At 45.2% G+C, this 17,244-nt stretch overlaps 1 protein-coding gene across 1 annotated transcript in view; it reads left to right on the top strand.

Annotated features, from left to right (window-relative positions):
- The window catches only part of PAFAH2 (platelet activating factor acetylhydrolase 2), a 63,325-nt gene that overhangs the window by 24,582 nt on the left and 21,499 nt on the right, over positions 1-17,244 (top strand). The window contains exons 9-11 of the mRNA XM_017856196.1: positions 3,361-3,452; positions 5,770-5,940; positions 7,716-7,870. Of these exons, the coding sequence (XP_017711685.1) occupies positions 3,361-3,452; positions 5,770-5,940; positions 7,716-7,870 (418 nt within the window). The remainder of the gene's footprint in view (positions 1-3,360; positions 3,453-5,769; positions 5,941-7,715; positions 7,871-17,244) is intronic.

The following is a 17,244-nucleotide window of genomic DNA, read 5'->3' as shown; positions in this document are numbered from 1 at the left end:
ATATTTTATTTATTTTATTTTATTTTTTTTGAGACGGAGTCTCGCTCTATCGCCCAGGCTGGAATGCAGTGGCCGGATCTCAGCTCACTGCAAGCTCCACCTCCCGGGTTCACGCCATTCTCCTGCCTCAGCCTCCCAAGTAGCTGGGACTACAGGCGCCCGCCACCTCGCCCGGCTAGTTTTTTGTATTTTTTAGTAGAGACGGGGTTTTACCATGTTAGCCAGGATGGTCTCGATCTCCTGACCTCGTGATCCGCCCTTCTCGGCCTCCCAAAGTGCTGGGATTACAGGCTTGAGCCACCGTGCCCGGCCTTTAGAATGTATATTTTAAAGGCTTTGGTAATATCCTCCAGGAAGAAGCAATCTACCTGCATGCCCAGTAGGTAAGACAGACCCTGGAATCTATAGTGCTTTACCAACTACAGTGTTCATGTCATCAACCTGCATGAGAGTCAGAGGTGCCCTAGACACTGAGGTCCGGGCCTGCATGCTTGTGAGCCTGAGAAAGGCACTGGGAAGCCAGGCTCACGTCTGTAATCCCAACAGTTTGGGAGGCTGAGTCAGATGGATCACTTGAGCCCAGGAGTTCAATACCAGCCTGGTCAACATGGCGAAACCCCATCTCTAGTAAAAATACAAAATTCAAGCCGGGTGTGGTGGCTCATGCCTATAATCCCAGCACTTTGGGAGGCTGAGGCAGCCTGACCACCTGAGGTCAGGAGTTCGAGACCAGCCTGGCCAATATGGTGAAACCCCATCTCTACTAAAAATACAAAAAACTTAGCTGGGCGTGGTGGCAGGCACCTGTGATCCCAGCTACTTGGGAGGCGGAGGCAGGAGACTTGCTTGTACCTGGGAGGTGGAGATTGCAGTGAGCTGAGACCACTTAGCCTGAGCAACAAGAGCAAAACTCCATCTCAAAAAAAAAAAAAATTTAGCTGGGCGTGGTGACATGTGCCTATAGTTCCAGCTACTCGGGAAGCTGAAGCACGAGAATCGCTTGACCTTGAGCCTAGGAGGTGCAGGTTGCAGTGAGCCAAGATTGTGCCACTGCACTGCAGCCTGGGTGACAAAGTGAGACTCTATCTCAAAAAAAAAAAAAAATTGGGAAATGGCAGGCTACAGTCCAGTTAGATCAGTTAAGAGGGTAGCTTTCTGGGGGAAATACAGCATAAAAAAAAAAGCTAAGTACATTTTCATCTATCAAATTGAGTAAGATCCAAAAATTGATTACTCACTCTGTTAACAAAGTTGTGGGCAAGTAGATACTCTCCTACATTGCTGGTGAGAACACAAATCGTCCCATGGAGAGCATTTGGCAATTGATATCATCAGCAGTACAAATGCATATGTTTCTTTGACCCAGTAATTTCCAGTTTGGGGAATTTATCCTACAAATAAATACCTGCACACATGCAGCATAATAGATGGACAGTGTTATTCATTCCAGTGTTGTTTGTTATGGCAAAAGTTTGATAGTAATCTAAACGTTCACCAGTGAGGGAACTGGTTCAATTATGGGACAGTGGATGTGTTTGCTTGGTTAATGCTAATTGCTAGAGTGTGTAAACCCCACATTTCAGTGGCTTAACACAGTAGAAATGTATTTCTCTCCTACATAAAGTTCAATATGGGTGCTCCTGTATAAGAGGCAACTCAGGGATCCCTGCTTCTTTTATACTTTCTTATGGCTCTACCCTCTCACAAAATTTGTGAATCCCAAATTTGTTGTTTGCATTAAGCCAACAGAATGGGAAAGGGCATAGAGGTTTGTATGAGACAATTTATGGACCAGGTCTGGAAGTAGAGATAGCACTTTTGCTCACATTCTGTTGGCTAGAACAATCACAAGTCCTTGTCTAATCGCTGGGAAATAGTTTAGCTATGAGATCAGGAAGAAGAGGAAAAGATTTGGTGATCGGCTAGCTGTCTGTCCCATGGCCAAGTCGCTGTGAAAAAGGATGTGGAAACTCTTTATGTACTAATGTTGTTATGTACAAAAAGATACACCGCCACGTGTATGAAAAGAGGGAAAGTGTATATTCATGTTGACTTATGAATATAAGCAATCTCCTCAGGGACACATAAGAAACTGTTACCTGTTTGGAGGTAGGTGGCGGGCAACCATGTAGAGAAAAACAGGGTAAGTAGGAGACTTCTTTGTATACCTCTGATTTTAGAGGTATATGAATATATTAACCTGTTTTTTTTAAATGCTGAAGAGGCCATCCAACCAAGATGCTGATCTGAAGGTACTGAGTGAAGGGGGAGGATTTAGGTACAAAGCCTTGGAATAGACACTGGGGAGAGCAGAGCAAAAGTTCAGAGCAGAGGCTGGGCCGTAGAGCCTGGAGAGGCCTCCTGAGCCCCTTAGCAAGCAGCTGCAGTGGCTTTTTATATAACCATACCCTGAAGGCTTCTGGGGATGACCAGAAATAGATATGTGCGGAGCATGTTAGCGTGCACAGACTCACTCTTCCCTTGACTTTGGATAAAAATCACGACAGATATCCAGAGAGGAAGGAGAACCTGCACTGGCTTCTGCACAAGCAGTCTTTGCTCCAGAGCACAATGGATGGGCAGCAGGAGCATCCCTGTTTCACCCTCAGTTCAGTCCATGTGTCATGGACCCTTGGACCAGTTTATAAGGTGGAGGTTCTGGAGGATGGAGGAGGCTCTTATTCTGAACATGCTCATAAACCGATGGGTCAATGTGAAATCTGACCATTTTGAGCCATTCATTTCTTCATAGATGGTTTTTTTTTTTTTTTTTGAGACAGGGTCTCACTCTGTAACCCAGGCTGGAATGCAGTGGTGCAATCATGGCTCACTGCAGCCTCAACCTCCTGAGCTCAAGCAGTCCTCTCATCTCAGCCTCCTGAGTAGCTGGGACCATACGTGTACACCACCATGCCCAGATAATTTTTGTGCTTTTTTGTAGAGACAAGGTTTTGCCATGTTTGAGCCCTGGCTGGTCTCAAACTCCTAAGCTCAAGCAATCCGCCTGCCTTGGCCTCCCAGAGTGTTGGGATTACAGGCATGAGCCACCACACTTGGCCTATTCATAGATATTTGAATGTCTACCCTGGTCCACTATTGGTAGGTAGTGAGATTACAAAAGTAAACATGAAAAGTATGGTTTTCACAATTCCTGCCTACACAAGGCTGTTCAGTCTAAGGATTGCTTGACTGTTGCCCCTTCCATAGGCAAGAGATTCTTGATAGTGTGGTGTTGGTGGACTCACTTGCTGTATTGTGCCTTTGGCCTCATTGCATCACATTTCTTCCTCTTGCTCCTGATGAATTCCTAAAGAAGCAGTCCTGAGTTTCTGACTTGGCTAAGTTCTCCGCTTTCCTCAGGGCAACATTGACATGAGCCGTGTGGCTGTGATGGGACATTCATTTGGAGGGGCCACTGCTATTCTGGCTTTGGCCAAGGAGATCCAATTTCGGTGAGTTTCCTAGTAGTGTTGCTGTGCTTAGCTCCATACACCATTTATTCATTTAGCAAGTATTTGTTACACAAGTACTATATTCTTGGCACTGTTTAGGGACTGAGGATTCAGTGGTTAAACAAGAAAACAAGATCTCTGATTTCATGGGATTATATTATTGTAGGAGGAGACAGACTAGTGAAAAAGCCAACAGATAATAAAATCCCCGTGACCAAAGTGCAATGAAGAAAAATAAGGCTGAGCATGATGGCTCACTCCTGTAACCCCAGATCTTTGGGAGGCTGAGGCAGGAGGATTGCTTGAAGCCAAGAGTTTGAGATCAGCCTCGGAAACATCACAAGACCCCGTCTCTATAAAAAATTTTAAAAAGGGAAAAACAAAACTTAGCCAAGTGTTATAGTGCATGCCTGTAGTTCCAGCTACTTTGAAGGCTGAGGCAGGGGGATCACTTGAGCCCAGGAGTTCGAGGCTACAGTGAGCGCTGACCGCACCACTTTCAGCCTGGGCAATAGAGCAAGACCCTGTCTCAAGAAAAACAGAGAAAAGAAAATAGGCTGATATGTCTCTGAGAAAGTGAAACCAAGACTGGAAAGGCAAAGAAGCCAGCTGTGTGAAGATCTAGAGGAAGATCTTTCCAGCCAGCAGGAATAGCTAATGCAAAGGCCCTGCGGTGGAAAGAAGCTTTTTGTGTTAGGGTGGAAGGAGCATAGTAAGTGAGGGGGAGGCAATTTAGGCTGTGATCAGAAAGAGAAGCCGGGGCCAGATCACGGGGTCATTTGGCCAGGGTAAGGAGGTGTAGATTTTATTCTAAGTATGATGGGAAACTGTTGAAGATTTTCAACAGAGAAATATCAGTCTTACATTTTAAAAGATCCTTCTGGCTACTATGTGAAGAATGGATTGTAGCAGGACAAGACTGAAAGCCTAGAGGCTCATTAGAGAGATGCTGTTTCAGAGTCAACGTGTGAGATGATAAATTTACATCAGGATTGAGATAGTGGGATGGAGAGAAGTGACTGGAGTCAGGATATGTTTTAGAGTTTTCAGGACTTGGTCATGTGGGAGGTGAAGGAAAGAGAAGAAATCCAGGTTTTTAGTTTTATTTTTTTCCCTTTGAGACAAGGTCTTGCTCTATTGCCCTATGCTGGAGTGCAGTGGTACAGTCAGCTCCCTGCAGCCTCAACCTCCTAGGCTCAAGTGATTCTGCTGCCTCAGCCTCTCAAATAGCTGGGACTACAGGTACATGCTACCATGCCCTGCTAATTTTTTAATTTTTCTTTTAAGAGATGGTGTCTTGCTCTATTGCCCAGGCTAGTCTTAAACTCATGGGCTCAAGTGATCCTCCTGCCTCAGCCTCCCAAAGTGCTGGGATTACCGGGATGAGCCATCATGCCCAGCCCAAGGTTTTTCATTTATGTATCTATTATTTGAGTGGAAGATGATTGTCCTTTATTGAGATAGAGAAGAATAGAGGAGCATTTCAGGGGTCTGAGGAGGGAAATGGCTAAATCTTAAGGCCATAATATTGCCCTTGGTGACATGGTTTTGCTGTTGGCACCAAGGAGGCTTTTCTTGACCTCACATAGAACCTTGTGCAATCGGGGCACTAAGTTATATTGTTTTGCCACCTTGTCTGTTCTGTCTTCCCTGCTGGACTGGGAGCTCCTTGAGAGCAAGAACACTCATTTATGTCTATATCCAAAGCACATAGTAGACACTCAATGAATATTGAATGAATGAATAATTAAATGAATGAAGTGCCATTCTATGAAACTCAGGTCAGTCACCTGAGAGTAGATCCTGGAGAAGAGGGAGATCTGATCCTTGTTCTCAGGGAGTTTGAAATCTAGAAGGACTGGGTGCGGTGGCTCACGCCTGTAATCCCAGCACTTTGGGAGGCCGAGGCGGGCGGATCACAAGACCAGGAAATCGAGACCATCGTGGCTAACATGGTGAAACCCCGTCTCTATAAAGATACAAAAAATTAGCCTGGCGTAGTGGCGGGCGCCTGTAGTCCCAGCTACTCGGGAGGCTGAGAATGGCGTGAACCCCGGGAGGCGGAGCTTGCAGTGAGCTGAGATCTCGCCACTGCCCTCCAGCCAAAAAAAAAAAAAATCTAGAAGGATCTTTGGTGAAAAGTAAAAGTGATCCCTATCTAAGATTCTAACTGAAGGCCATGGGCCCTGGTACCCCCTTCCTGGCTTTCTGAGCCTTTACCCCACCAGAGGGAGGAACTCCGCCCTCCCCTCCAGCACCCTAACTATTCTTGCCTGGGATTCCGCATGGCAACTCCAAATGTCTGGTCCTGTTCCAGGTGTGCAGTGGCTCTGGATGCTTGGATGTTTCCTCTGGAACGTGACTTTTACCCCAAGGCCCGAGGCCCTGTGTTCTTTATCAATACTGAGAAATTCCAGACAATGGAGAGTGTCAATTTGATGAAGAAGATATGTGCCCAGCATGAACAGTCTAGGATCATAACCGTTCTGTGAGTAAACCACAAGGTCGTGATCCCAGTGCCCTCTCCATTTGCCATTCGCTGTGGCGCCCTTAACTTCTGGATTACCCAGAACTTTCTACCCATTAGTAGGATACCTGAATATTTCCTGAATTGCAAAGAATTTAGAATTTTCTGTCTGTCCTTCTTCTCCACTAAGCTCCATCTACAGTGACTTATTCCATAGTTTATCTGACTTTATGGCAGGATTTACCTAGTGCTTTCTGAAAAAGGGCATTATGGGATTGCGTGTTGGAAAGGAAGTGGTGTGGGTTTGGGTGAGTTCCAGAGATTGCTAGCCTCATTTGGGAATTTTATTGGGTCATTGGAAGAGTGTGAATATGGTAGACCTTTGATATTCACCAGACACATTTCTAGAGACCTTCATGAATACCAGAATCACAGATCACTGTTAACATCTGTTGTCTTCCATAAACCATCTATATTCTGGTCAAGAGAAGCCACATTTTCTTCACTTCCATCATCAGCACTATCAGTTGGTTTCCTTTTGGGAGCCATTTTCCCAGGGAAAAAAACATTTTTAGTGACTTTAAGAAATGTTCCACATGTGGGAGGTGATATTGAGCCACAGATGTCAGGCTGAGATCTCACGGACTGCTCTTGCCCTGCAGTCGAGCCCAGCAGCACACAGGATTCAGGGATCCATCTGGTTCCTATTTCAGCAGAATGACAAGTTGACTGCATGCCGTGGACCTTTGGAGTCACTGGGTAGTTGAAATGCCAAATCTAGAGCCCTTGAGCACTGGGGCCGGCAGCATGGCCGGTGACTTCTTCCCTTGCTCATCTTGGTCCCGGCCCTCTTTCCTAGGGCCACCCCTCCTCCTTCAGTTAGGTTTCATGGCAGTGGACACTGCCTGAATGCTTCCCCAGGTCAGATTCAGGATAATTGTGACCAGGAGGGAAGGGACGTGAGGCCAGTTGGGAAGGGGTCACTCAGGGGACTTAACACCTGGCAAGGTATCATTTATTCAACCGAGTGCTGGATACTCAAGTATCCCATATATTATTCTATATACCTTTTTGTGTGCCTTAACTAATGCATTTTTTTAAAGTCAGTTTTTCTGTGATATCAAATACTTTAGCATTTAAATTCTCTTTCTCTCACTGAATTTGCTAGTGAATTCAGTTATGAATAATTTAGCCCAAAATTAACCTAGTAAGGATTTTACCTGCAAATTAAATGTATTTAGTGCCAAAGGACTTAAGTTCTAACCCAGGAACCCCCTTTTACAAAGCACTTACTCTTACTTTTCTGATTGTTTAAATAAAGGCAAGTAATTCCTTTTCCCTCTTCACTCTGTGGTACGGTTCTGAAGAATAACTTAATTTGTTTTGTGAATGGTTTGAAATTCACCCAGCAAAAGCCACAGCAGCTAATAGATTATAGTAACATAGAAACGCAACGTGCCACAGACCCCACCTCCTTGCTCCTGTCCCCGCTCCAGCTAGCTCAGCCTTTTCCCTGCACTGCCAGGCATTGTAGTCTAGGGGTCAAGCTACCTTTGAAGCCAGGCACATCTGGCTTCAAATACTAACTCCACCCCCAACTACTTGTATGACCTGACCCTAAGCAGATTGTTTCTTTCCTTGGATTCTGTCAAGGGGGAAAATACTTCCCTTACAAGGTTGCTGTGAAAATAAAGTGTGATAATGCATGAAAAGCACCTTGCATATAGTAGGTGCCTAACACACATCTGTATGCCCTCGCCGCCAGACCCCTGCCAGTTGTTTTTCTTTTCCCCTAGTGGTTCTGTTCATCGGAGTCAAACTGACTTTGCTTTCGTGACTGGCAACTTGATTGGTAAATTCTTCTCCACTCAAACCCGTGGGAGCCTGGACCCCTATGAAGGGCAGGAGGTTATGGTGCGGGCCATGTTGGCCTTCCTGCAGAAGCACCTCGGTAAGGAGAAAACTGGGGCTCTTGGGGCAACCGTGGGGTCCCTTAGATTTCCTTGCAGCAGAGTGAAATCTGACGTGTCTGGGATCTGGGAAGGAGATTTATGGCAAGTGGAAAACCTGAGTGAAGGAGAGAGTTACATAGAATTACAGAAAAAACAAGGCCAGTTGCAGTGGCTCACGCCTGTAATCCTAGCACTTTTGGGGGTTGAGGTGGGAGGATGGCTTGGGGCCAGGAGTTCGAGACCAGTCTGAGCAACATAGTGAGACTCTATCTTTACCAAAAAAAAACAAAAACAAAAAAAACGAATTAGCTGGGTGTGGTGGCACACACCTATAGTCCCAGCTACTCGAGAGGCTATGGTGGGAGGATTGGTTAAGCCTAGGAGGTCTAGGCTGCAGTGAGCCATAATCGCACCACTGAACTCCAGCCTGAGCAACAGAGCAAGACCTTGTCTCTAAATAAATAAACAATTAAACAAATAAATAAGAAAAAACACTTAACTGAAAGTTTGGAGATTCTGACTATCTTGCTTGCAGAATGACTTTGGCCTAGTCATTTAACCTCTCTGAACCTTGGTTTCCTCCCTGTAAATGGAGTATTCACCTCTCTCTACTCCACCACCTCTCTCCTTACTCGGACTCATTATTACCCACCTTTTCTGCATTGTAGGGGAGCTTATGAGGATAATGGGCTAAATTTATGGAAGTGTTTTAAAGAAACAAAGCATGGAAGGACTATGAATAATGTCATCAGTCACAGAGCAGCTAAAGGGCCAGACCTGCAGAGGTCCGTGGTCCAGCTTCCACCCAGAGGAGGCATCCTCTTATTAAGCTTTATTGGTTACAAAGACTAGAGGCTCACAAACTCAGCTTGAGAAAAAAAGGGGAGTTTGTTTATGAGAGTGCACCTGGACTGGGTGGGAGTGCAGTTATAGAAATCAGGGTGACTGACAGGACTGACTTTTCTTTCCGTCTGTCTCATGGGGTCAGTTTCTGTGTTTTCCTCTCAGGACATCTCTTTTCCTTTGTTCCATTATGCATTTTTTTTTCTGCTCTGTGGTTTTTCTCTCACTGATAGCAGCTGTTTATTCCATTTCTACTTCCTCATAGCTTGAACCACTCAGAGTGTGTTCCCTCTAGCTTGTGGCATCCTTTCATCTTCAGCTCCCACTGCTCACTGCTGTATTTTTTTTTTATTTCTTTGAATAGATTCTCAAGAGAGGCAATTTGATTGTATCAGCTCCTCTTTGCCTGCCAGAACACACTGTAGCCCTGTCCCAGCGAGGCTCCAACGCTGTCTGCATCAGAGGTCCCTTTCTGATCCCTTAGCAGGTGCTGTGTGCAGGGCAGTTTCCATGAGAAAGGAACCAGGCTTGCCTGAATTTCAAAGGTTTGCCTTTAACCTAAGAGCAAGATCTCCCACTTGTAACCCCCCTCTACTTGCCCAGATTAACCCCTCAAGAGCTACCCAGAAAAGCCTCAGACGGCACCTGGCAGTTCCCTAGATATTTGAAGTCACCTATGCTGGTCCTCTCTGAGTGTTCTGTTTATTAAGCTAAATGTTCGTGGTACCTCCACCTTTCCCTGCTCAGTTCCCTGTGTTGCTATTTGTTATCCCCTTCCTTTGGAGTCACTGTTTTTTGGTGCTCCTTCTGAAGTGTGGTGCCCTAGCTGGGCGTCATCGCTACATCTGTAATCCCAGCTACTTTGGGAGGCTGAGATGGGAGGATCGCTTGAGGCCACGGGTTTGAGACCAGCCTGGGCAACATAGTGAGACCCCATCTCAACAAAAAAATAAATAAAATTAGCCAGGTGTGGTGGGATGTGCCTATAGTCCCAGCTACTCGGGAGGCTGGGGTGGAAGGATCACTTGAGCCTGGGAGGTCAAGACTGCAGTGCACCAAGATCATGCCATTGCACTCCAGCCTAGGCAATAGAGTGATACTGTCTCCAAAAAATAAAATAAATAGATAAACTGTGGTGTCCTGACTTGACTATAATGTGTTAGATGTGGTCTGACCGGTGCTGTCCTGGACAGTCGCTTCTGTGCTCTGTTTTGTTTTGTTTGAGATGGAGTCTCACTCTGTTGCTCAGGCTGGAGTGCAGTGGTGCAATCTCAGCTCACTGCAACCTCAACCTCCTGGCTTCAAGCGATTCTCCAGCAATTCTCCTGCCTCAGCCTCCCAATTAGCTGGGACTACAGGCATGCACCACCACACCCAGCTACTTTCTGTATTTTTAGTAGAGACAGAGTTTTGCCACGTTGGCCAGACTGGTTTTGAACTCCTGACCTCCAGTGATCCACCTGCCTCGGCCTCCCAAAGTGCTGGGATTACAGGTGTGAGCCATCGCGCCTGGCCGCCTCTGTGCTCTGGACACTAGGCTTTTAGTTGGATGACCTGAGTGCATTCACATTCCTTACAAGCGCACAACAAACTTAGCCTGGATTGAGTTTGCATTGAAAACACATCTGTCTTATGCATTTATTGACTTTTTGGAAGTAAATTTTCATTTTTCTATTTCTGCCTGTTCGTTTCATCTTGCACATCATGAGCCTTGATTCCATTCTGTGTTTTGAGACCTTAGGGTCAATAAGAGATTTAGGGCATCATTCTTATCACCTGGCAAGTAGGGAATGGACCCATGTCTCAAGACTTTGATGGTGCCTGACTGCCTGGTCCTCAGCCCTCTTTCCCTGTCTCTTCATAGGCACCATGTCATTATAAAAGCTTAAGATGAAAGATGATAGGAAGCCCACCATGGCACGATTGTGCTCCCTTTAAAAGCAATACCCGTTGAGCTAAGATACTCACTGTTAGAGACCAGCAGACATGGAAATGGGGTAGGAGTCACTTAGACTGAAGGAAGATTGTTGAGGACTTTATGCCAGGCCTTCTGCTCCTACTTTATCGTGGTAATTCTAGAGACAGCCCTTTCCAGAAGATACCTTTATTTTTAACTCCATTTTACAGGAGATTATACCGAAGCATAGGAAATTAAATGATTTCTTCAAGCTTATCTGGTTATCAAGTGGCAAAGCCAATATGTAACCTAAACTGGCCAGTTCCAAGGCCCATGCCCTTAGTCACTTCACTATGCCAGCGGTGACTCTGAGTGATAAGTTCCATGGCCACAGTAGGCACTCAGTCTTTAGACTGTCCACACGGAGGACAGTTGCCTAACTTTGACAGGAGAGGAAGAACAGCTAGGAAAGGAGGCTTCCGTGACAACACAATGCTTGCCTTTAATCTTAGCAGAGGGTTCACAGGCAGGAAAGGGCGAGGGTCTTCTGGACAGAAGGCACAAATGCTTGAGTGGGCCTGGTCAGGATTGGGAAACTGTGCTTAGTGTATCTGGAGCTCAGGAGAGTGAATTGTTGAAAGACAAGGATAAAGAAGTGAGCAGAAGCCAGATGAAGACGCCCATGGATTTGCTGAAGTGAGTTTGAATGTTATTCCACAGGCTGTCAGGAGCCCCTGGTGGGTTTTAAGCAGGTGAATGTCGTGATTAGACTTGTGCTTGCAGTCTGGTGCATTGTGGAGGATGGGATGGGGCAAGGTGAGAGGCAGGGAGCTTTTAGGTAGGAGGTTCTTGCACTAATCTGGGTGATAAGGGATAAGGCAGTCTGAAAAAGTCGGGCACAGTGGCTCATGTCTATAATCCCAGCATTTTAGGAGGCCGAGGCAGGAGGATTGCTTGAGCCTAGGAAGTTGAAGCTGCAGTAAACTGTGATTGTGCCACTGCACTCCACCCTGGGTAACACAGTGAGACCCTGTCTCAAAAGAAAAGAAAAAGGCCAAGTGTCTGGGCTTGGGCTAATTAGCTTTACAAAGAGAGAAAAGCTTTTAGTAGCCACACAGTACATTGTCACATGGGAAACTAAAATAGGCTGTAAGTGGCTCAGCTGAACCTCTCACTCTGAAAAAAATCCTTCTGAGAGCACTTGTTTGCTCTGGGGATATGATCTTCTATGAAGACTGGTGCTTCCTTCATATTAACTCCATGCAGCTCCTGTCTGCACCTACTTTCCTCTCCCACTCTCCTGGAAGACTATTTCACACCTTCTTTCTCCTCAAACCTCTCACACCTCTTCCCTTATCCTGTCTCTCAGTTAACTTTGCCTCCCACTTCACCGAGAAAATGGAAGCACCCAGCACTTCCTCAGACTCCCAACACCACCTCTCCCCACCTTCCTGTATATAATCAGCTTTCCCTTTGGTTTCTAGAGTTCCTGCCTCAGTTGCCTAATGAAGGCCAACCCCCCAACACGAGATTCCATCCTCTTCTGTCTGCTCAACATGATTGCGCCAGTGATTCTTCCCTCTTTCTTTTATTTATTTATTTATTTATTTATTTATTTATTTATCTATCTGGGACAGAGTTTCACTCTGTCGCCCAGGCTGGAAGGCAGTAGCCGCCATCTCAGCACACTGCAACCTCTGCTCCCAGGTTCAAGTGATTCTCCTGCCTCAGCCTCCCGAGTAGCTGGGATTACAGGCACCTGCCACCATGCCCAGCTAGTTTTTGCATTTTTAGTAGAGATGGAGTTTTGCCATGTTGGCCAGCCTGGACTCAAACTACTGACCTCAAGTCATCCACCCACCTCGGCCACCCAAAGTGCTGGGATTATAAGCGTGAGCCACCATGCCCAGCCCCTCTTTACTTTAGATCATCAATTTTTCCCTCTCTCCTGGTTCATTTCATGCTGAAGTTTCTCACAGAAAAAAATAATTTTCTCTTGACCTCAATATCCCCTGCAGTTGCCACCTATCTCCCTGTTCCCCATCACAGCAAAACTCAAAAGAACGTCTGCCTTTGCTTTTTCTAATTCCACTCTTCCCATTCCCTCTTAACCCACTCCAGGCTTGCATCACAGTGCTCCATCAAAACCACTATTGTCAGGGTCCCCAATGACCTTCACAACGCTAGCTCCAATAGTTCTCATTCCCCATCTTCTGGAACTCTCTGCAGCTTCTGATGAAGTTGATGGCCCCCTCCTCTGGGAAAACCCATCTTCACTTCGGAGATCCACACTGTGGACTTTCTCCTATCTCCATGTTTGGGTCTCTTCCATCAGCTGTGCTGCTTGCAGGGCCCAGTGCCTGGACCTCTTCTCATGGCTTTCCATGCCACCTCCATGCTGGGTACTCCCTCTGCCACTGCTCCCCATCTCTGCTTAGTCATTTAATAGAAGTAACCAAAAAAAAAAAAAAAAAATTTCAACTGCACTCTTTCCCTTCTTCGTTAATAGTAGCTCCATCCTTCTACTCAGGTCTAAGTCTTCATCCTTGTCTCTTCTCTCATGCTGCTCACCCAGTCCCTCAAGCAATCCTATTGGCTCTACCTTCAAAATACACATGGAATCAAATCACTTATCACCACCCCACAGCTACCATCCTGTCCAAATCATCTCTCATCCAAATTAGTGCAGTGGTTTCCTAACTGGTCTCCTCACTGCCACCCTTGCCAGTCCCTCCCCCTCACAGTCTTTTATTTGTATAAATGTAGGGGGTACAAGTGCAATTTTCTTACATGACTATATTGCACGTGGTGAAGTCTGGGCTTTTAGTGTACCCATCACCCGAATAGTGAACATTGTACCCAGTAGGTAATTTTTCAGCCCTCGCCCCTCTCCTACCCACCCACTTTTTGGAGTCTCCAGTGTCTTATTTTTCTGCTCTGTATGTCCGTGTGTACCCATCGTTTAGCTCCCACTTATAAGTGACAACATTCGGTATTTGACTTTCTGTTTCTGAGTTATTTCACCTGGGATAATGGCCTGCGTTTCTGCAAAACGTGATTTCATTCTTTTTTTTATAACTGAGTCGTATCCCATGGTATATCTGTACACCAGATTTTATTTATCAGATCTTCTGTTGATGGGCACTTAGGGTGATTCCATATCTTTGCTGTTGTGACTAGTGCTGTGATAAACATACGCATGCAGGTATCTTTTTGGTGTAATTATTTCTTTCCCTTTGGGTAGATAGCCAGTAGTGGGATTGCTGGATCAAATGGTAGTTCTATTTTTAGTTCTCTGAGGAATCTCCATACTGTTTTCCATGGAAGTTGTACTAATTTACATTCCTACCAACAGTGCATAAGCGTTCCCTTTTCTCCACATCCTCACCAACATTTATTGTTTCTGGACTTTTTAATAATGGCCATTCTGACTGGTGTGGTATCTCATTGTGGTTTTAATTTGCATTTCTCTGATGATTACTGATGTTGAACTTTTTTTTTATATGTTTGTGGGAAACTTGTATGTCTTCTTTTGAAAAAAATGTCTATTCATGTCCTTTGTTCACTTTTTTCTTTGAGTCCAGTTTCTGCAGAACGCCTACTTTTTAATGGGATTATGTGGGTTTTTTTCTTGTTGAGTTATTTGAGTTCCTTGTAGATTTTTCTTTTTTTAGGGGACGAAGTCTTGCTCTGCCACCCAGGCTGGAGTACAGTGGTGTGATCTCGGCTTACTGTGACCTCTGCTCCCCAGGTTCAAGTGACTCTCCTCCCTCAGCCTGCTGAGTAGCTGGGATTACGGGTGCCCACCACCATACCTGGCTAATTTTTTTGTATTTTTAATAGAGACAGAGTTTCCCCATGTTGGCCAGACTGGTCTCGAACTCCTGACCTCAAGTGATCCACCAGCCTTGGCCTATAACCCCAAAGTGCTGGGGTTATAGGCGTGAGCCACCGTACCCAGCCTTTCCTTATAGATTCTGGATATTAGCCCTTTGTTGGATATATATAGTTCGGAAATATTTTCTTCCATTCTGTAGGTTGTCTATTTACTCTGTTGATTGTTTCTTTTGTGGTACAGAAGCTTTTTAGTTTAATTAAGTCTCATTTGTCTGTTTTTGGTTTTGTTGCATTTGCTTTTAAGGACAAATTCTTTACCTGAGCCAATGTCCAGAAGAATTTTCTTCTAGGATTTTGTAGTTTCAGGTCTTATGTTTAAGTCTTTAATCCATCTTGAGTTAATTTTTGTATATGCTGAAAGATATGAGTCCCGTTTCATTCTTCTTCATATGGCTATCCAATTTTTCCAGCACCATTTGTTGAATAGGGTATCTTTTCCCCATGTATATATTTTTGTTGACTTTGACAAAGATCAGTTGGTTGTAGGTATGAGGGCTTTATTTCTGGGTTCTCTATTCTGTTTCATTTATCTATTTTTCTGTGTTTATACAAGTACCATGCTGTTTTGGTTACTATAACCTTGTAGTATAATTTGAAGTTGGGTCATGTGATGCCTCCAGCTTTGTTCTTTTTGCTTAGGATTGCTTTGACAGGCTCTTTTTTGGTTCCATATGAATTTAAGGACTTTTTTTCTAATTCTGTAAAAAATGACATTGGTAGTTTAATAGGAATTGCACTGAATCTGTAAATTGCTTTGAGCATTATGGTCATTTTTAACAACATTGATTCTTCCATTCCATGAGGGTAGGATGTTTTTTCCATTTGTTTGTGTCATCTACAATTTCTTTAATCAGTATTTTGTAGCTCTCTTTGTAGAGATCTTTCACATCCTTGGTTAAAGGTATTCCTAGGTTGTGTGTGTGTGTGTGTGTGTGTGTGTGTGTGTTTGTGTTTTGTGGCCATTACAAATGGGATTTAATTCATGATTGGGTTCTCAGCTTGATTGTTATTGGTGTATAGAAATGCTACTGGTATTTTTGTTTGTTTCTTCATTAGTTTTTTATAGAGACAGTGTCTCACTTTATTGCCTGGGCTGGTCTCAAACTCCTGGGCTCAGGCGATCCTCCTGCCTCAGCCTCCCAAAGTGCTGGTGTTAACAGGCATGAGCCAGTGCACCCAGAAAAATCACCACCACTGATTTTTGTACACCAGCTTGGTATCCTGAAACTTTACTGAAGAGTCATTTTATTTATTTATTTATTATTTTGGCTTCCTCAATCATGGTATTATTATTTATTTATTTCTCTTTGAAAAAGACGGAATGCTTAACGAATTTGCATGTTATCCTTGTACAAGGGCCGTGCTTATCTCTCTGTTGTTCCAGTTTTAGTATATGTGCTGCCAGAGCGAGCACTAAAGAGTCTTTTCTTCATAGAGCAGCCAGAGTGATCCTTTTAGGAATTTAGTGAGATCTTCTCACTCCTCTGCTTTGAATTCTCCAGTGGCTCCCAGTCTCCTTAAAAGCCAAAGCCAGACTCGATTATCCTGCCAGGTATATGTCACGTGGCCCTCCAGTCCCTCCTGGCCTCCTCCCCTGCTGCTCTTCCCTTGGCTTACTTCACTCTCACCACATGAACCTGGAATGCGCTAGGCACGCTGCTGCCTCAGGACCTTTGTACTGCTGCTCCCTTTGTCTAGAACATTCCTCTCAGATAGTCTCATGGCACACTCCCACTTCCTTCAAGCCTTGCCTCAAATCTCACCTTCTCAGTGAGGCCCACCCTGACCACCCTTTTTAAAACATTGGGCCAGCTGGGCACTGTGGCTCACACCTGTAATCCCGACACTTTGGGAGACCAAGGCAGGAGGATCACAAGGTCAAGAGATCGAGACCATCCTGGCCAACATGGTGAAACCTCGTTTCTACTAAAAATACAAAAATTAGTGGGGCGTGGTGGCACATGCCTGTAGTCCCAGCTACTCGGGCTGGGGAGGCTGAGGCAGGAGAATCACTTGAACCTGGGAGGCGGAGGTTGCGGTGAACCGAGATTGAGCCACTGCACTCTAGCCTGGTGACAGAGCAAGACTCTGTCTCAAAGAAAAAAAAAAACATTGGGCCCTTCCTTCCTCCCTTCACCCCAACCCCCGGCTACCACCAGCGCTTCCCTTAGCGGGCTCTATTTTTTTTCCATGGCACCCCTCCCCTTTTCACATCCTATATAATTTACTATGTTTGCTGTTTGTCTCTGCCTGCTAGATGATGAGCGCTGTGAGGACAGCAGTTTCCATCTGTTTTGTTTGTGGATATATTTTTAGCTCGAAGAACAGAGTGTGGCACATAATGGATGTGCTTATTGTTTTTTGAATTAATGACTATGTAGTGTTTATATGTTAGGACCTATTACATGCCAGGTTCCTGGCAGGGTGCTGGGAATCCAAAAATGCATGAGAGTGGTCCCTGCCTTCTGTCCCAGAGTCTGTTTGTTTTGAGGAAGGCCACCATTCACCTGCTCAGCTTGCCCTGCTCCCTCAGCCTGAGGGCTTGGACCCTTTGTGCCTGTTCTTGCTGTGTAGTTACCCCTATCGGCTGTGAGCTCGGGGCCCCCTCTTGAGTCATTCCTGGGGTTATGCTGCTCCATAATGTTGCTGTCCTCTTGCTCCTGCCCTTCACTGAAGTGGTCCTGGATTTGCACCCACAGGCTGAGCTGTCAGACACTGCTTTTTGCTTTTGCTTTT

The sequence above is a fragment of the Rhinopithecus bieti genome, unplaced genomic scaffold (genome assembly GCF_001698545.2).
Source record: "Rhinopithecus bieti isolate Rb0 unplaced genomic scaffold, ASM169854v2 scaffold_41644, whole genome shotgun sequence".
Classification (NCBI taxonomy): domain Eukaryota; kingdom Metazoa; phylum Chordata; class Mammalia; order Primates; family Cercopithecidae; genus Rhinopithecus; species Rhinopithecus bieti.
Note: the sequence above shows the minus strand (reverse complement) of the source record. Positions and strands in the feature narration are given on the sequence as shown.